Genomic DNA, 20,146 nt, shown 5'->3' with positions numbered 1-20,146 from the left:
ATTCCTGGTCCTTCTCATTTCTGCCTCCAGCAGACTTTTTTAATGGTTCCTGCCCGTTTTAAAGTGTCTGTCTTGTAAAAGGGTTTTCAGAAAGCACTTAATGGCTAACAACATGCGTGATGCTGTATTGTGCTAAAAGACTGAGGCTAAAGATAGCAGCTTCCAGGCTAAAGAGTTAGCACCCTCCATGTTGATCCATGTAGAAGACATGGACATAAAGACGCAGCGCTGATGCTGTTGTATAGCAGTTTAGAGAAAGTTAGTTTGTCTGTATGATAAGGAAACATGTAAAACCAGAACACTGTTTGGCGGCTTGATTTAAATGCTTCTTAAACTTTTCAGACATGTTTTCATTTTAAAGATGAAGGCTAACCGACATATTTGGCAAACAAATCTCATTGGCTATGGTTACTCGAGTGCACGTCCACAAATCCAATAAAGAGCAAAAACAAAGCTGCTAATGTTAGCCCAATAGCAGCCAGGATCAGCTTCAACTACAGTAGACAGCTAGCTAGCTAGCTAACCCCACATTTGAGCTAGCATCATCGATGCGCTCCTCGGCTTTGGAGGTAACAAGCTAGTTAGCCAGACAAGCTAACATTTGAAGCTTACATTAGAGCCTAAAAACAGTTTAATCTGCTCTTTACACTTCTTATCTTCTGATTTCGTAAATGCAATAAAAAGAAAAAACTCTTTAAATGCCGAGACTCGCTCTCACTACGGTCACGGTTGCTAAGCTATCATTGGACAATCACTGATCGGGGGGAGGGGTTTAAAAAACAGTCAACAGTCCAAAAGTTTGACAAAAATGTTTCAATCCGAGACAGCTCATTTTTAATCATTTAATATTCTAATTCAAGTAGCTTCCAGTGTGCATTGGCAATTTAATATATTATCTCTACACATTAGTGTTCGATATTTACAAAATGACCTTTGAGGCCGTTCTGACAAAATGGATCTTTTAACTTTTGACCTAAAAAAGTTGACATCTGGTCTACATGAGCAGGCCAGGTACTAGAATCGTATATGTTTAAGGAACATTAACATGTGATGTATAGAGGAAAATATTACTTTGGAAAAATAAATAAATAATAAAACATATTTTTTGTCTCATAGCCACACAATGAACCTTATGATGGCTTCTCAAGTCTAGATCTAAAACAGAGGAATCAATGTTTGTGCTCAGGAGGGAAATCTAAACATCTGACTGTTGTTTTTTCTCGTATAGTGCATACTTGATAGACAGCTACTCTGGCATTGTCAGGCAGTATTAGTTTAGGGTTTAGGTAAGATACATGTCACATTCATTCTACTACAAATGTAATGAATACTACAGTATTTTTTATCAGAATGAGATAAGTCTTCTGTGTGAATATTAGGCTAAAGCTGGGAGTTAGATATTCGGTACTGAAGAAACACACACTGCAGTCCAGTTTGTTAAGTAGAAGATGTAATAAAAAGTCTTTTCCAGGTCTAGTCTCTAAGGACACGTTCACAACATTCAGGGAGTAAAGAAACCGACTGAGCCCGAGCTTACAAACAGGGAGGAGGAAGGAGATGCTCCCGTCCGACGTGTCTGTGCTTTCAAAACTCGTGTCTGTGATACATGTCTGGATCGTAGTATTTGGTGACCACCACTCTGTTGGCAAACTTACGGCCGGTGAGAGCTTGCATGGCTTTCTGACAGTCTGCGGCAGAAACGTACTCCACAAAGATCTGCAATGAAAAACAAGTCAGTCGGGCCCTGAGTGGGATGAAGATGAGAGAAGGACCTCAGTTCAGAGCTTCTTTACACGCGTTTAAAGTTCATTAAACAGTCAGAGTCTCAGTCCTGGATGCTTCTGGAAGCTAAACGCTTCTTCTCTTCATTACAGGAAAGTTGACCAGGGGAACTTTTGTCAAACGAGCCAGTTGGTCTAAATCTTTAAAATATTTTCTCTTGTGAAACCGAAACATGGCGCTTCAAAACTTTTCCAACTTTACGTCCAGGTAAGTTTTCTAGTGCGTCATCTTCTTCACCTCATTGTGGTGAGTCATTACTGCCCCCCTGAGGCTGGAGGACAGAAAGCAGCCGCTGGTTCTTGGCGGTTGGAGAGAACTGCAGCAGAAGTGCTTTTTGATTTAACAAGAGGAAAGACTTCAAGGATGAAGACAAACTGGTTTGTTTGGCTAATGTACATCTGACTGCATGAGAAACATACTGAACTTATTGCACTAAATGTTTATTTTAGTAAAGGAAAAAAACATTCACATTACTAGCATTTAGATCAAATGACAGTAAGAGGTAAATGGAACATTAACCCTTCTCTCACAATGCCCTGAACCATGACTGATAGTAGATTACTACTAGACATAGCCTAATTTTAGTCCTGATTTTATTCAGGAGCCACCATGTTTTTCCAGTTTGAAAGTGACCCAATAACACCTCAGTGAGTTTGAGGGTTCATGTTGATGCCTGATAAAGTGCCTGAACTGTCATCCGGAGAGTCCACCGAGCGTTTTTCCTGCCCAACTTTGTTGACTTGCTCTCATTTGGCTGACATGGTCATTTGCGCTTCTACCATTTGCAAGTAGGCTACTAAGTTACATGGTAGCTTTTTTGTCCATTTTAATGTGTTTGTTGTTGATATATGATCAGGAGTCTGCACAGGGTGTTTTATTTTGAAAAAACATACCTTTCCGCAGCCGGGGACTTCCACACCATCGACAGGTCGGGGGATCTCGATGGAGCGGACGCTACCGTACTTGCAGCACTCCTCGCGGATGTCTTCCAGGATCTCCTCGTAGTCTTCGTCGTCCACCAGTTCCTCGGGCATCACCATGTTGAGAAGGCACAGCACCTCTGTGGGCATGCCAGAGTTCTGCAGCCTCTGAAGTCCAGGGACCTGCAGCGTCACTGGGGTCTCTATGATGGAGGTCTGCAGGTGGAGGAAGTGTCTTACACAATCGACTTAGACTCAGTTTCACATTTTTACAATAACTGCAGATAAATAAGACCACAGTTCAGATTCAGAGCCTCAGTCTCAGATCAAATGTATTCCCCATAAAGCCTGCTGCCATATGTTTCTTTATCTTCATCACTCCTGCAGTGGATAAACACTAGAAACCGTTGACCTTTCACCTCCACCTGCCACTGTGCTTTGGATGCAACCAAAGTCAGTCCCACGCTGCACAGCCAAGCCACAGCCAGCCAGCCACACCTAGCTTAGCTTAGCGAACAGTTAGCAGGGCAGCTTGCACTGCCTTGCATTGCTCTTGGCTAGCAGAAAGCAATCATTAGCTACACACCTTTGCTTTGTACCGTTGCATAATTTATTGTTGGCTCAAGTCAACACAGTTATCGTAATACATATAGTGGAGTAATTCGGTAAGCTAGCTAACTAACATATCCACTCAGATAGTATTTTGGTAGCAATCACATTAGTGAGCAAGCATGCTAAGGTTAGCCAGCTAGCTGTAATTTAGCTATGCTGCACGAATCTGGTGTTGGTTGCTTTGTAATGTTAGCTTATAAAGTAATTTGCTACTAGCCAAACCAACCAATTTAGCAGCCAGATCAGCCGCAGCTAGGTGTTTGTTAGCTCCATTCAAGACAGTATTTTGCTATGTTAGCTAACTTAGTAATGCTTGAATAGAACGGAGGTTATTAGTGACATCTACTGTGGTCTTTAGGAAAGGGTGAAAGCAGTCCTACTCACAGGATTAGCATTTTTAGCTCCCACACTCGCCCTTTGGACTATCAGCTTTTTGTCGCCCAGTTGCATCCCATTGAGCCCGGCAACTGCCTGACGAGGAAAACACACAGACCTCAAAGTAACACATCGGACGACACAGCTGATAACCTCGACACACAGAAGCTACACGCAGTCAGTACCTGATCAGTGGCGCTGACGTCTACGTATTCACAAAAGGCGTAACCTTTTGACAGTGACGTGGCACTGTCCTTCACTAGATTGAACGCTTTGAGAGGCCCAAATGACGTCAATAGTTCCTTTACCTGCCAAAAACAGTCAAAAACAAGATATGAGAAAGATGATTCATAGTGAACATGCAGTAACCTACAGAGTGAACTCTAAATGACCTTAAAACCACCAACAGTCGATTTCAGAACATGATTACAGGAAACAATGAACACAGCTGAGCAGAACTCCATTAAGTCGTTTGTACACTTGTGCATTTTGCTACGCTGATTCAAAAGAAAGAGACAGCAGTGCATGACAACTTTCACGTCTTTTGAGGGTTTATGGCAGACGTGTGAAGAGTAAATGCTGATGTTGTGGATCTGGGCTACAGCAAAACAACTTCCCGAGACACAAGCATTGTTGAGACAGTCAAACATATGCAAATTATATCGAAAGAGTAATAATAACCTCAGAGTAGGAATTATTTTTACGACAAGCTGAGCGGTAAATGGTGCAGGTGAAATAAAAAAAGGATCTTATTTAGATAATAAGATTGACCTCTATTCCGTTTTGCCGGCTACAGGCAAAAACAGCCGGACAATATGTTTATACTTTCTTACCTTTACATTAAAAGCTGAATACACCCCCCAAAAACCACCACCAGCACCAACAACAACAACATCCCCAAGTGTTAATGATCAGGCCTTAACCCAAAGTCCCCCGGTCCTAAACGCGCTCCAAAAGCATGATGGGAGAAAGAAAGCAGCCGGTAAGGGAGCCTGCTGGCTAGGAGTGTATCCGTGTGAGGACCAGAATGTCTTACTTGCCTTGTGTTACATGTTGGCATGGCAGCAGTAGATGAGTACTACTGAACAAATTATGAGCGCAGACTTAACGATCTTACAGGCCCCTAGCTGGGGACAAAGTGGGGGAACAAAAATGAAAGAGCTGTGAGTATCAACGCAGTGGAAGCGACTGCAAGTATTAAAAATAAAGAAGTCAGTGAATAATATACATCAGGCTACATGTGATCTGTGAGCTGGTTAAGAGTAAATGAGACAGTTAGGATTCAGAGAACGTTTACACCACCTGCTCACCTGAGAGCAAAGATGGAGCTCTACTGTGGACCTGTTCATGAACAAATCTTCACTCTGACTGTTGATATTCTCAAAGAAAAAGTCCACCTGTACTTTTAGCTATGATTCATTTCCAACGTTCTGTGAATATCTGGAGCTTTTTGTGACCATACTTTCCCTCCACCTGCCTGGTTTTACCCATAATGCCTTTCTACAACCAGAAAATGGGCCCAAGCTTACTGGACTCATTAGGTATATTTTTTTAATATACCGTATTTTCCGCACTATAAGGCACCGGATTATAAGGCGCACCTTCAATGAATGGCCTATTTTAAAACTTTTTTCATATACAGGGCATACCGCATTATAAGGCGTATAGAAACTACCGTACTGTGGTATCTGGGGTTGCGTTATGCATCCACTAGATCAGGGGTCGGCAACCCGCGGCTCTGGAGGCGCACTGTCGGTTTTTGAGAAAATTATAGACTTTTAGGTGCACCTTATAGTGCGGAAAATACGGTGAATCTTTTTAATTCAATGTGACGGATGTTCATACTGAGCCTGACAGCTGAAAAATAAACTGGCCAGTGCTCGCTGCAGCACGCAGTATGTATGACATACGCATAATACATCTGCAATAAGCTACTGTATCGACAGCTTACATATCAGACAGCTCCAGCTGCAAGCATCATTTTCTGTATTGATTAGTCTGTCGATCATTTGGTCTATAAAATAATGCAATAAAAGTGCAATACTTAAAAATGAAAATCACAAAATCCTAAGATACTCAAAAATCAATTATATAAACTGTAAAAAGCAACAAATTCTCATGTTTGAGAGGCTGAAAACAGGAAATACTGGTTAGCTTTGATTGGCAAGTAGTTCATGATATGAATTAATCAACTGAGGCTGAAGTGAATGATTACTTCCATCATTAGAGTCCCTACAGTGAAAAATGTCCATTGCAATATAAAGATAATGGTATCACGGCTGAGCGTCAACAACAACAACATTATTTTTAGCAGAGGATCTCTTAAGGTGGACTTTTTCTTTGACAACATTGACTCAAATGAATATGGAGCAACATTCAGGCCTAAACAAAATACAGACATATATCCACGTCAGCTTTTCAGCCTGTTGTGTAAACATACTGGACTTTGCTTACCTTTCTTTAATCAGTATGCTTTACATGAGAAAGGTATAAGCAGTTTACTTCGATAACCAAGTCAAAAAAATGATTAATGACATGATATGATCAATGGTTAATATCAGAGCTTATTTAAAACAGCTAATTATCTGTAGAGGTTGTCCATTGTGAAGACTTTAAGGTATCAGATACTGCACGTTATGTCTCCCTGTATTGTGTTACTGTTCACTTTTTGTCAGGTCTCATGCTACGGGGTCACGTCCTGCTTGCAACTTTTGATGTTTCATGACATAAAGAAACATGAAACAGACTTTGTGCATGTTTAAAGTGTGACAAAAACCTCAGCAAGTGAGAGAAAAATGAGGAAACATGAGTGCACCCGTTCAGTCTGTTTTCAGTTAAATACCTGGTCATCGTTAAGGTAGTTTGGCAGGCCTCCTATGAACAGTTTATGGGGGGAATCAGGGACGACTGTGGAGACGACGCCTACAGAGACCAGAACAACACGCAATCAAACGTTTTCTATATCACATAATAGAGCTTGTCATGAATCAGTATTACTCAGGGACACACCTGGGACGTGGAAAGCGGGCTGCTCTGAGATACCAGGTAAAGGCCGGTAGTCGTGAGGTCTTCTGATCTTCAGCGACTGACCCTGGAAAATGATCCCGTCGAAGGCCATGGCCTGAGTCGTCTCATCTACAGACCGAAACTGCACAACAAAAATCACGTTGAGGCTTCTGCTGCAGAGGCGTCCTCACAGAGATGCCATGCAAACTTATAATGAGGGACAATAAGGGGGTTTATGTATGTAGAAAATGCACATGCGACATGTATATTGTGTTTTCCTTTCCCTTTGTAAAGCACTCTGTAATATCTGTTTTGTTAATTGATCAATACATAAACTTCACCATCACGGGTTAAAAACAGTTTAACAACAATTTCGAGATGCAGGTAAGTGGATTTCGTTATGTGTGGACATAATTAGGCTAGTAGTTTCCCCCTGTTTCCAGTCTTTATGCTAAGCTAAGCTAACCAGCTGCTGGCTATACCTTCATATCTATGTGAGAGTGATGTTGATCCTCTCATCTAGCACTCTTCAAAAAGTGACCAAGCTTTAATGCCAACATGTCGGCCTTTTCTTTTAAACAAAGACACAAACCTCTAGGAAAGCAAAGTTTTTATCCTGATTAATCTGCACAGCGAGTACAGGGTTGCTCGGGGCTTGTGAAAGGCCTGCGAGCCGCATCTGAGCATTGAAGAACTCTGCCATGGACTCCTGAGGAGAAAGACAACAAACAGCGTGGCTGGAAACGCTGCAGCACGAGCATATCAGTGTCGACAGGAAGTCGAGGGAAAGAGTAACCGGACACTTTACCTCAGTCACTCCAAAGGGAATATTTCCAACATAGAGGCGTCTGGCTTGTCTTGTCATCTGACTGCCAACTATGGGCACTTGTGTTGGTGCTGCGGCCACTCCGGTCGTGGTGGACGTCGCCAGCAGAGCTATTGTTGGTATCTGCCCGGCCGCTGAAGGAGAGAGCACATGAGGAACTTCACCTACAGAACGGTTCCCTTCTGCAGCCTCTGCTTCATCGTTTTAACAGGGACCTGCTCATTGATTTGCAACAACGGCCTAATACAGATGTTTTCAAGTCATCGTGACACTGTGGCCCTACCCCCAGACAACACTGAGACAACTGTGCCCCCCCCAACACCATCTGTCATAAACCACCACCCCCCAGTGACTGTCCACAGGTTTTCAGCACAGGGTAAATATCTGCGTCTGACTGGATGGAGCAGAGCGTCAGTGATATAAAGAAGCATGTCGACGGGACATTCTGAGCCAAAGCACTGGCTCTCATATTTTTATTCTTTGTCTTCTATTTGGGGGAAAATCACGCTCCAAATCTAAAAAATGTATTTCCCAGAGTTTGGGGGCTTTGTGGGATGTAAACAGGAAGCATGATGTTGCCAGAGTCTGTGTGTGACGCCCTGGGCTGCTACTTGAGGCCTGCTTTTTGCTGACATTTTGGCAAACTGGCACAATTAAAACTAAATTAAAAATGAGCCGAATTAGCTATTAGCAGTTCATGTTTGCAGTGCACCCACAGATGTGCAGACAGCTGTCACTGGATTGCTTTGATACTGCAGATAAATTAAAAACATGATCATTCTCAGGCAGGTTCTGTAATTATAAGGAATGCCTTGTTTCAATGATTTCTAAGCAGATTTGTGTACGTCCATACATGATGAACGTCAGGGATTATTATGTCCTCTGGAAGTGTAAGTCACACTGAATCTAAAAATATGTGTATCATGTCTGTGTGTTCATATTTGACAGAGTTATGGCTCTGTGAAGAGTATGAATTTTGACCCCTTTCGGATGCAGAACTACAGACTTGTTCGGGTCTGGATGCAAGCTCAAAAACCTGAATGTGCATGTGCACGCTCATGATGTCGGACTCAACAAGCAGAGAGAACACGATGAGTACCTTGCATAGCTTTATATTGCATTGGAGTGATGTGTTCAAAGCCAGGAGGAGGCACATCCCAATATTTGCAGGTCCTTTTCTTCCTGGTTCGCCTTGGAGAGTGACTGGATGCAGAGAAATGACAGAATAGAAGTTCAAGCGGGAGAGAAACATGACAGACGCAGTTTACATAGTAAGTGGAGACCAAAACAGAGCTGAAAGAGAGCAAATATTGGACTGGGGTTTTCAGCCTGTTTCTGCTGCAAGTGACCAAACTCGTGACTGCTGCAAGTTTAACGTTATGAGTAGCCCCGGTGTTTTTTCTACTCATGTGAGCTGTGGAAAAGTCGTCAGCTGATGAGGATCCTGGCTGTATTTTCACATTAACAGCCTGCCTGGTGTAGCTGAGGTCTGCCTCTGGGCTCTGCGGCAGCAGGCCGGTTGGTGCTGCAGCTCTCACCCACTGACCTGTGCTTCTTGTGGTCTCGGGAGGAGCTCCGGCGGTCCCGGCTCTTCCGGTCTCTGCTGCGGCTTCGCTTCTCTCGGCTGCGGCTCCCTCGGTCTTTGCTCCAGCTGCGATGTTTGTCGCCTCGGCCCGGAGATCCGCTGCGACTCCTCTTTTTGTGTCTTTCTCTTTCTCTCTCTGCACAGCAAGGAATTATTACTGTATTTCTGGCAGGAAATACACTATACAATCAACAATATCGCTGTAAACAGAAGAGCTGCAACGATCAGCTGATTAATCGACCGACAGAAAAACATTTTTTTAATTAATAATCAATGAGTCATTTTTCAAGCAATAATGCCAAACGTCATCTGATTCCTGCTTCTCACTTCCTCACTGCTTTTCTCTGCATCATGCAGTGGTGAAAAGTAACTAAGTACTTTTACTCAAGTGCAGTTCAGAGGTATTTTATTTGAGTATTTACAATTTGTTTTCATTTATTTTAGACTTTACATCTAAAACATACGATCGATTTAGAAAATGTTGTGTATTATTATGGACGAAGGCTCCACGACCCACACAGCTGTTTTCAGCCACGTGGCTGATCAAACCTCCTCCTGCTTTCAGTTGAGTAAAACTCTGCTGGGATTAACAAGAGGTCAACATTAAGGATGATAAAGTCACAAACAGGATAAGTCCCCAAAAATGATTATTTTTATCATGTGTGACAAGATAAAACAAGCGCATAACAAGCAGTAACCTGAATATCTGTCAGGCTAAACAAGCAAACTGAAGGAAGTTGCGACAGGTATTTTTTAACTTTTCTCTGGCATTTTATTGATTGAATGATGTCTCAATTAATCATTATTTAACTGAAAATAATCAGCAAATTGATCAATAATGAAAATAATAATATCCTTTGTACACAGTGTTACTGAATTACTCTTTACAGGCAACTCAGATGATTATACAAATAACAACAACATAAAAACTAATTACTAATTTATGTATCTTTTTTTATTCAATTACTGAAATTAATCCCACTATAATTACCCAGACTGATAATATTCCATGGCACTTACTGTGGGTAATTACATTTTTCTAAAAACAACTATCACACAAAAGTGGTAAATTTTTTTCTCTTTGGAGATTAATAAAGTATCTATCTATCTATCTATCTATCTATCTATCTATCTATCTATCTATCTATCTATCTATCTATCTATCTATCTAAAATGCACAGAAGTCTTCGTCCTATATTATTTACATGCTGTGATACCCTCCTGTCTCCTCGGTGCTGTGGAGTGACCACTGCATCACATTTCTTCTTCGTCATAGAAATCTGACAGTTTAATGTGGCTCTTCTTGGAGAAAGGTAATCTCAGGTCGAACGCGACTTCAGACCTTTTAACAAATCGATAGGAGGTTTTGTGTAGATCTGATCCACCTCGTCGCTTTACGTTGATTAACTGTCAAGTTTGAGAAGTTTCAGAGGAAGGTTTCTCTTTTCTTTAAACCTCCTTTTTCTTGCTTTCTGTCTTTTTTGCGTCTGGGAACCTTCTTGTGTTACATCAAACTTCACCACTCTACCTCGCTGTGCTTGAGTTTATTATTTATTTCTATTATCAGTCAGTCTGACAATAACTTTCTCCATTGGTAGACTAATTGTTTAGTTGCTAAAATGTTAGAGAAGGGTAAAAAAAATGGCAATCACAGCTTCTTTTAGCCCCATAGGTCTTCAAATGTCTGGTTTTATCCAACTAACAGCTCAAAAGCTGCTGAAAGATACTGGATTCAGTTTTTTACTTATAGTGAAACTTTTTGTTTTTTCAGGTAGGCTACATAAATCAAAGTTATGATGAGGATTATTATTATAATTCATTATATTAGTTGCTAATTATAGAGAATAATTATATATAGCCTATAATTCAGTAGAGCAGTGATCATTGTTGTTTTGTTGACATTTTGTTAGTTATTTAATAATTAAAAACGGATGCCGAATTGAAAAGCACACCATAATGATTCAGAAAATGCCAAACTGATTAATTTCTACCTGTATGTATCTCTGCAGGAGAAGATAACATTTTAAAAGGTGTCAGATTTTAACGTAATTTCGCATCTTGCCGTCTCGCGCAGACTGGCAGGTAAATCCACTGAGTCCTCTCACCGGTACCCAGACTGCGTCCAGTCCTGTATGGAAGGTTTAGCAGCGGCTGTATGATGGCAGGACGAGGATGAGATGACCGGCATCATGAAGCTAAATATTGATTATGCTAATGTGCAATAAGCTGAGTCATAGCGTGGAAAACTACACGCTGAAGTTGTTGTCAGGTCGGGTTATTCATTCATAAAATAATGTAGAGAGCTAACATTACGCACTATGCAAGCGTTGCAATGCTAGCTTGAAGACCAAATTTGGGGCACAGACAAACCGTTCATGCTTACCTTGTCGATTCTCGCTCAGCTGTTTCTCAAATTCCTCGAAATCCGACATTACACCGGTTATCTCGCTGTGTGAAAATAAAGCAGGTCTGTCTAGACTGAGGGGAACGATAAACCAACCAGCTCGCTGTGTCAGTGCAGCAAAAACCACTGAAACCTCTCCGGTGTCAAGACTACACAACACACGCTCAACGTCCGGTTACGACCTTCAAAATAAAATACTCACCCGTACCGGTATTTTTGCTTGTTTTTTTTTCTTTTTACATCTAAACGTGTCACTTACACAACTGATAACAAATACCATGAAGATAAACGAGAGAATTTACGGAAAGAGCCTGATTAGATTAATCCAATATCAGTTTAAATGGTTGTGAGTTGAAGTGCACATAGAGAGAAAACATGCAAATATGGCTGCAACTAACTATTTTAAATTTCCTTTCAGTTAATTTGACATGATCTTTCTGGATTAATCAGTAAAGCACTTCCAGTTTATTGAAATCAAAAAAAGGGGGAATAAATGCAATTCACAATTTCCCATAAGCCACGGTTTTTATCTGACAGTCTGAAATCTTAAGACATTCGCATTGCTGTCATATGTGATAAATAAAAGCAGCAAATTTGACAAATGTTTTTAAGAAGATCTTGTAGATTAAACTGATAAAATCATCTTTTTGTAAAGACTTTGAGTTTTTGGTAGAAAAAAAAACAAGATTGATATTTAAGATTTTCTGCTTTTATTATGATGATGCCAACATCCGGTGACGCTGACTAATTTATATACCTTAATTGACAGAAATTTCGAGCCTTTAACTCTTCTCTCACACGCACGCAAGCACACACACACACACACACACACACACACACACACACACACACACACACACACACACACACACACACACCAGATCTGCTAATCAGCAGGATTGGGTTGCTATTCTTGAATACATCAAAAGTTTGAACATCAAGTTCTTCCAAAGTTATTCGTTACTACTGGCTGCCACTGAAACTTATGAAAAGTCTTCGCTGGTAAAGACTTCAGTAATGAATAAATCTGTTGCTAGGAGGCATCTGTAGCACTGTCCAATCACGATCAACCAGCCATGTAAACAGGAAGTCACTGTAGCATCACAAGCTAGCATAACTTCCAAACATTACAGTTTTAGAGGTGAAAAAGGGGCATGTTTTGTAAATGTAAGTATTGCTTTTTTATATACATGGAGTTTTGCAGAATAAGTACTATTCATACAGTTTATAATGAATAAGATTCTCCATTATGCTAACTTAACTGACCTAATTTACTCTTAGCTAATTCTATTAATCTGTTGTTATTAGGATAACACTGGATAATTTGAGGTATTTTGTGTTATTATTGTGATGTGCAATCTCAAATGTTGAAGCTTTACGTCATTAAACAACATTTATCCAGTTTCGGCTCAAATATGTGGACTGTGCTCGATATTTCCTCTTTTACTCTTCACTCCAAACAGGTCACATATTAGCAAGCTACCATTAGCTTTGTCACTCGGCTCGGTTAACTACACAACAGTTGCACAGTCGCTGGGTGTATTCAGTAACAACTGGTCTTTTTGTGTGAAGGCAGAAAAACTGATTCACATTTCTAAGAAATCACTTGATCAGTGGTGAAACTTAACTATGCGGGCTAATTTACTCATGCACTGTACTTAAGTACAAGTTTGAGGTACATTTGATACTTCAAGTACATTTTGATAAAGGTATTTCAGTACTTCTACCTGAAAATAAAATTTGAATACAGGACTTCTATTACGTAACTGATGTGGAAAAACTTGTAGTTCGGCTCAGTCTTCACTTTGATGATTAAATATAAAAACATGTTCAGTTTTTCTGACTTGAATGTGTAAGTTTATTACAACACAAGTCTGAGTCAGAAGAGCTCGGTATATCATGTGTGAGACATGGACACAGTCATGCCAACACTTAAAATAACACAACATTTACTCAGTTTTATACAGTATGTCTGACGTCATGCCTAATCACATATGAAGTCCTTTCTATTATCAGGGAAGATCACAAGGTCGACATCGTATCGTTGCCTCCAGACACTCAGAGTCTGCTCACATGAGTACGAAGGACAGTGAGGCTCTCTCAGGTCAACTAACCAGGCCGATGCACAAATTAAACATTCCTCCGTATCCATAAAATTCTGCCACAGTAACAATATCTTCACATTATGGAATTACTAAGTTTACTTGAGTGTAGGATTCAACTGCTTCTTCCACCACCTGCTCACAAAGCCTTTATGATGAAGAGACGACAAATTAAGAGCACTTAAAAGGTTTTTGCTGCTGTTTTTCTATGAACTCACTGGTCCTCCTGTAATTTAAATCCCAGCTGGAGCAACGTTTGTTTTAAAGTGCATCCCTTGAGTCTTTTCATGTGAAGAGCTGCTTGTCCTTCTACTTTTCTCAGCTCGGTGTGAAATTTTTGTGTGAAAATGAAAATTAAAAAATGTGATGATTCTCAGCTCTGTGTTCTGAAGCGTCCTCTATGATTTCTAATCGGGTTTGTGAATGTGTACTTGCATTGGACGGATGTCCTCAGGAAGTGTAACATGTGTTTAGATATAAATACATGACTCTGATTAAGCTTGCTTCTCTTCTTAAATCTTTATGTATAATTATTCTTTGCAGTGAACAGCATATCAGGAAAGCAGCCACACCACAGCCAATGGAAAGACCTCTGTTCTCTCCCCTGCAGCCCCCCTCTCCTGTCATTCTAAACGTAACATGTTGACAACATGCATGGAAAATAACTGACTCAGCTGTGCTGCTATTAAAAGAGCTCAAATCCCAAAGTATTGCCGTGGCAGGGCGGCCGGCTGCCGTGTCGGAGGAGCTGCGTGAATGAGCTGCTGAGGCGTGCAGCTCCAGCTCCTCAGGAGAGGAATAAATCCAGAGTCCAGAACCCTGCAGAAGCAGTAAGTGTTGGCTGCTAATTCATTTCCCGCAGTATCCAGGTCAGTCAGTAATGACCAGCGCTCTTTAATCTGTCAGTTACTTGTGCAAAGTGCGAGTCAACCAGCTGCAGGGTTTGAGCGTCACTCTGTGTTTGTCTCTGATTTTACCGCACACAGATGCTGCGTAGAATAAAAAAGTGCTCTGTTTCTCTGCTCCTGCACAGTTTTGAACGTGTTTCTGCAGCTCTTGATGTTGTTGTGGAATAATGTGGCTTGTACTCTGTGACACTGAGCCTTTGTGAGAGATACAGTTTCTATTTCTAGGGCAGTTTATATTTAGAAGACCCTTCCCGGACAAACAGCCGGTGCTTGGCATGTTAAACCACAACCGAAAGGTTATCTGCAAACTCCCAGCTGGACAAAACAAGAACATGTTAGACGAGACTTGTCAAGTGGTTTCTAACAGGTTACTCTTTATGTGAAAGAAAGATTGTCTTATTAGAGACTCTGTCTTAAACACTATACGACAGATTGTGAGACAGCGGGCCCCTGAGCACAGACGAGGCCCCCCACCCCTCCTGCATGGCAGCAAGAGCCCAAAACTTTGGACTCATTTCTTGTCTGTTTGTAGTTGTTTCACATCTTTAGCCATTTTGTGTCTCTTTGTAGTTGTTTTGAATCTCTTTTCTGCTAGTTTTACTTCTCTTTGAGCTCGTTTTGTGTCTCTTGGTCTTAATGTTGTGTCTAGTTGGGTTTGTTTTGTTTTGTGTGTCTTTGTCTTTTGCGTCTCTGTCGGCATTTTGCATTTTTTTGTGGTTGTTTTGTGTCTCTTTGTCTTCATTTGTTGTCTCTTTGTTGTGTTACGTCTCTTTGTGATCGTTTTATGTGTGATTGCTATAGTCTGTAGATGAAGTCATGGCCAGTTTATGAGACAGCGCGACTTTTCGAGTCTTCCATGTAAAAACTGCTTCAAGCTTGACTTCAGAGTTTTTGAACATGTGTGAATTCATGACACTGTTTTAACACGAAAGTCTGAAAATTTACAGCTCAGAACAACCCAAACCAGCATCAAACAGCATCAAAATGAAAGTGTTTTTTCTCTCAGTCAATGTATCTTGTATAAGTATAGACACATCAAATTATGCATTATATGTATATCCAGCAGACACAAATCTCACACAGACCCACTGATGATGTTGTGTTTATCACTAAGTTTTGTTCCTAATGGAAGAACGTGGTTAAAATGTGTCTTCTCTGTTTTTATTTCAGAGCTGTGAGAATAGTTAGATTTAAAAATGGTTGTAGAGGATGAGATGGAGTCCAATGTTACGGAGCCGGAGAGCTTTTGGGTATGAAACGCTCCATTTTCATGTGAATCACGTCCACTGCATCCTAAATGGACTTTGACATCGCATCCCATCTCATCTTCATCATCAGAAAAATCATTTTCCATCTAAAAAGTATGTTTAAATCCTCGAACATGCTTTTACAACAAAAACACGTTAGCTAACCTCCGTGATGACGACATCAACGCTGCTGGCTTTTAAAGGAATAGTTCAAGATTTTGGGAAATTTGCTTATTCGCTGTCTTCACAAGATTTATCTGAGAAGATTGACAGCACTCTCACGACTGTACAGTAACCATGAAGCTACAACCAGAAGCCAGTTAGCATAGCTTAGCATAAAGGCTGTTTTTACACTTGTTTTTGTTCAGATTAACAAAACGAGATCTAACATTTATGAGCTTTAGAGGTACTGGTGCTGGGCTTTGTTTGCCCTGTTTCATGTCTTTATGCTAGGCTAAGCTAACCAGCTGAGATAGAGAAGGATATCAATCTTCTCATCTTCTCATCTAGCTGGAAAGCAAATAAGTATATTTCCCAGAATGTGGAACCACGATATTTCATTTGAGCAATAACTAAGATATATTTTCCTGTTTTATTTCAGTTCATCATATTTAATCAAAAAATGAAACCTTTTTCAGGATAACCTCCAGGAGATGGACGCCGTGTGGACCACCACCGTTCTCCTGGTGCCATGTGTAGTCGTGCTGACAGCTGGACTTTTCTACCTCTATGGCGCCGTTATCAGTCTGTTCTCCAAAACCACAGTACGCAACAAGGTGGTGCTTATAACCGATGCTCTGTCTGGACTTGGAAAAGGTAACATGAGCGTCCTTTGTTGTTAAAGACCAAACGAACCAGAAATTACTCCGTTCCGTCATTCTTATGTCCTGTTTTCAACTTTTTTTAAAAAACTTGTCATTGAAGAGTGTGCAGGTGTGTTTCACAAAGGAGGGGCGAGGCTGATCCTCTGTGGGAAAAGCTGGGACAAACTGGAGCAGCTTGCTGACGACTTGGCGAACGCCTCAGACCCCACTGTGGTAAGTCCACCAGCACTGACTCATGAACGTAATCACCGTGTATATCTGTGACATTGTTGGATTGTTCATACTGATGCATCGATGTGCAGGCAGCATCTAACTGCTGGAGCTGCTCGAGGTGGAGCCAGTTTGAACTACTTTATATACAGTTTGATAGTTTAGGGTCACAAGAGAATGAGCCGTCATGAGATGATTAATGGGAGAACGAAAGGAAGGAAAAACAAAGTTCTGCTGCATAAATTTACATTAAGTTTGTGGACTTTTCTCTAATTGTTGCTTTTCTGGTTAAATATTGGATCATTTCAACTTTTAAATGAAAGAATTATTAGATTAGAGGAGAAATGGAACTGCTAACAGCTTGGAGACATCTAAAACACAGCCAGAAGTATAAGGTAGCATATGATGGATGTACTCAAGTAAAGTACCTGTACTCAGTTACTTTCCTCCACTGCAGACCTCCTTCTCATCCCGGTTTCTCCTCCTCAGACGTTTCCTCCCAAACTGGTGCTGCTGGATTTCGGAGACATGGACAGCATGCCGGAGGTGATCGCAGAGATCCTGGAGTGTTACGGCTGCCTGGACATCCTCATCCTCAACAGCAGCATGAAGGTCAAAGCGCCCGCACAGAGTGTGTCTCTGGAGATGGACAAGTTACTAATGGACAACAACTACTTTGGGCCGGCCACTCTGGCCAAAGGTATGACGGGACCTGAGAGAATCGGATTTCAGTGAGCAGAAGTTCGACAGACTTGTCACATTTCTTCTCTGGCTTGCTTCTTCTTGCTTTGCAGTGTGTTGAACATTTCTGTTGCAGGTGTGCTGCCCTCCATGATCTCCAGGAGAACTGGTCACCTGCTGCTGGTCAACAGCATCCAGGGGAAACTAGCTGTGCCTTTTCGCACTACGTGTGAGTTCAGGGGTTTAGGAGGGGAAGTCCGATGCTTCGTTATAAATCCTGTGCACAAACTCTGTCATGTCAGTCCATCACTTTGGTCCAGACTGAAGTATCTCTGCATGGCTGGATTGAAGTTTTCTACAGATACTCATGAGCCCCAGAGGATGAACCTCTGACTTTTTCTTGAGCATCACAAGCAGCTCAACATTTGTGTTTCAGAGTGAGATTCCTTTTTCCAGTAGCACATGCAGTATTTATACTGCTGCCTTAAAATGAGGTAATGGTATCAGTGGGGTGTAGACGGCTGCAGTATATTTTAACGTGTTACCTGTGAGGAGTGTTGATGTTCAGGTGTGTTACTCTGCGTATTTTTCCAGATGCGGCCTCGAAACATGCAGTTCAGGCCTTCTTTGACTGCCTGAGAGCTGAAGTGGAAGAGTATGGCATCTCTGTCAGCACCATCAACCACACCTTCATCAGCCCCTCCTCATCCGACAACATGGCAGCCTCCTCCAACTCCAACTGGTCATGTGAGTAAAATCAAAGAAAACCGGGAAACTCAACATTATGCTGTTTTTCACAAATGAACACAGATACAGATTTATTCACTTTCTGTGGATATTTATGCTCCCCAGAGGATAAACGATAAACCAGAGCTGCGTCAGTTTGTTTTTCATTCTGTGCTACATAAAGATTATCAACAGGGCAAAGCAGGCAACTGCCCCCGGGCCCCAGACCACCAGGGGCCCCAGTGGCCCCAAGTTTACTGTGTACAAACTACTTTCTGATAATTAAATTGATCGTTCTAAACTGAAAAAGGCAAAAAGGCGACTCCTGCAGCTACCTGATGTTGAGGCCCTGTCCTGTACAGGAGCCCGTGTCCAAATCTAGTTCTATTGCTTCTAATAATCCAGCTGGCATTATGTTGACATGCATATTCTTAAACTGTAATAACTGATTTTTGCCCTGGTGTTACTCTGTACTGGATTAAAACCCAATTTTCTTTAGTGTTTATTACCAGGAAATATGAAAAAAAAAAGCTTTTTATATACTGTATATATTTGGACGCATTTACCACAACTATTAGCTCAAACATACAGAAAATTGGTAAATTAAAAATCATTTTAATGTCATTTGACAACCACAGTTCAGAGACAAACAGAAAACATGGAAGTGAAGAAGAAATACTGAGCTCTTTTACACTACAATAAAAAATACTCTATAAAACCTTAACATGTTACCTCGTCCTCAAGTAAAAGTACACACATATTATCAATACTTAGGTAAATTACTTCATTAAATTCCACCACTGGTATCCAAAAAATACATAAAATAAAGATCTAAAATCTTCATTTTGCTTGAGTTTGAGGGTAGTTAGACCATGTTTTCCGATATTTTTGATGTTTAATACATATTTAGTCTTCCTGCCCACACCTCGCTCTCTCTCTGCTCTTTGCAGTGTTGTACACTCAGAAACCACTCGGCGTTTCTCCAGACGAGGCAGCGACCGAGATCGTGAAGACTCTGAACAATAAGAAGAGAGAGGTGGTAATTGCTCCCTCGCTCCCCAAGGTGGCCATCTACGCCAGGTCCTTCTTCCCTAATGTGTTCTTCGCTGTGATGGCCGCAGGAGTGAACCACGCCGCTGCCTCTGAGAAGATGTAGAGCTGCCGCCACACAGCGAGCAGCCGCACACTAATGATGAGGATATTCATGAGGGGGGGACACAGATCAGCGGAGACGTTGGAAATGAAGGCTGGAAATGACAGCGAGGTCTACGAGTGTTTGCCATCCATGCAGGGAATCTAAAAATAACATGATAATCTGTTGTTTGTGTGTATTAATGCTTGTCCTGTCTCTCCTTTCAATCTTATGAGCTACAAATTAAGATGTGAACCTCCAGACTGCATTTAAACCATCTGAGTTTTGGTCTTAAATGTAAGGACAAACCATCTTTAGTTGTAATGAAATCCAAAGCACACCACGTATGTATAAGTGTACACAGTTTTCCATCGTTTCTCCATCAGAAAGAATCAGCTTCTGTATATTTTACAGGTCAACATATATAAAATGATCATCTGACTGCAGAATTGACATAATGTAATATCATAATGGTCAGTTGTTGTGTATAATCCTGTTTTTGTGGGCTTGATAACATTTATAATACAAATAAAAGTATTTATGTGTAAGCCTTAATGCAAAAGTTCTTTTTTGTTTTTTTTTTTATTCAAAGAACAACCAGACTTAATTAACTACTTACTACTTGTAAGGAAAATTTGATTTTTTTAAAGGATTTATTCAATAGATCCAATTTATACCCAATTAATTATTCATATATTATTATACACTTTAACGGTCCATGAATTGTTTACTTGCCTCTGGACAAATGTCCAGCTCACCTGCTGTGCTGATTTAAACACTCTATGAAATGCACAGGCATGTGCTTA

General features: G+C 41.0%; 2 protein-coding genes across 4 annotated transcripts; one reads left to right on the top strand and one right to left on the bottom strand.

Moving 5' to 3' along the window:
- Nucleotides 1-1,584: 1,584 nt before the first annotated feature.
- On the bottom strand, nucleotides 1,585-11,538 carry LOC121621122 (splicing factor U2AF 65 kDa subunit-like). Of its 2 annotated transcripts, none has more exons than XM_041957451.1 (11): nucleotides 11,490-11,538; nucleotides 9,068-9,242; nucleotides 8,621-8,724; nucleotides 7,504-7,655; nucleotides 7,288-7,404; nucleotides 6,699-6,837; nucleotides 6,532-6,611; nucleotides 3,875-3,997; nucleotides 3,687-3,785; nucleotides 2,676-2,918; nucleotides 1,585-1,716 (listed from the first exon to the last, which is right to left on the bottom strand). In XM_041957451.1, exons 1-11 carry the CDS (start codon nucleotides 11,536-11,538, stop codon nucleotides 1,585-1,587), a joined length of 1,413 nt encoding a protein of 470 aa, XP_041813385.1. The 2 variants fall into 2 exon arrangements, with proteins under 2 accessions (XP_041813385.1, XP_041813384.1); XM_041957450.1 differs by having other exon boundaries at nucleotides 3,699-3,785.
- A 2,801-nt stretch (nucleotides 11,539-14,339) lies between these two features.
- On the top strand, nucleotides 14,340-19,858 carry LOC121621130 (dehydrogenase/reductase SDR family member 7C-B-like). Of its 2 annotated transcripts, XM_041957461.1 has the most exons (8): nucleotides 14,340-14,442; nucleotides 15,691-15,770; nucleotides 16,406-16,583; nucleotides 16,692-16,804; nucleotides 17,291-17,501; nucleotides 17,619-17,711; nucleotides 18,077-18,229; nucleotides 19,159-19,858. In XM_041957461.1, the coding sequence occupies exons 2-8, from the start codon at nucleotides 15,717-15,719 to the stop codon at nucleotides 19,362-19,364; spliced, it is 1,008 nt and encodes a 335-aa protein (XP_041813395.1). In that variant the 5' UTR covers nucleotides 14,340-14,442; nucleotides 15,691-15,716; the 3' UTR covers nucleotides 19,365-19,858. The 2 variants fall into 2 exon arrangements, with proteins under 2 accessions (XP_041813395.1, XP_041813396.1); XM_041957462.1 differs by lacking the exon at nucleotides 15,691-15,770 and having other exon boundaries at nucleotides 14,347-14,442.
- Nucleotides 19,859-20,146: the final 288 nt, after the last annotated feature.

This window comes from Chelmon rostratus, chromosome 17, assembly GCF_017976325.1.
Source record: "Chelmon rostratus isolate fCheRos1 chromosome 17, fCheRos1.pri, whole genome shotgun sequence".
Classification (NCBI taxonomy): domain Eukaryota; kingdom Metazoa; phylum Chordata; class Actinopteri; order Chaetodontiformes; family Chaetodontidae; genus Chelmon; species Chelmon rostratus.
This window is presented reverse-complemented; position numbering and strand designations above follow the sequence as displayed.

Excerpts from the sequence above, each read along its gene's own strand:
- LOC121621122 (XM_041957451.1), bottom strand. The coding sequence starts at position 11,538 with ATGTCGGATTTCGAGGAATTTGAGAAACAGCTGAGCGAGAATCGACAA. Across the intron at positions 9,243-11,489 it reads GCTGAGCGAGAATCGACAAG|AGAGAGAAAGAGAAAGACAC; the intron begins GTAAGCATGAAC and ends CTTGCTGTGCAG. Across the intron at positions 7,405-7,503 it reads TTCCCTTTGGAGTGACTGAG|GAGTCCATGGCAGAGTTCTT; the intron begins GTAAAGTGTCCG and ends CTTTCTCCTCAG.
- LOC121621130 (XM_041957461.1), top strand. The coding sequence starts at position 15,717 with ATGGTTGTAGAGGATGAGATGGAGTCCAATGTTACGGAGCCGGAGAGC. Across the intron at positions 16,805-17,290 it reads ACGCCTCAGACCCCACTGTG|ACGTTTCCTCCCAAACTGGT; the intron begins GTAAGTCCACCA and ends TCTCCTCCTCAG. Across the intron at positions 17,502-17,618 it reads GCCGGCCACTCTGGCCAAAG|GTGTGCTGCCCTCCATGATC; the intron begins GTATGACGGGAC and ends TTTCTGTTGCAG.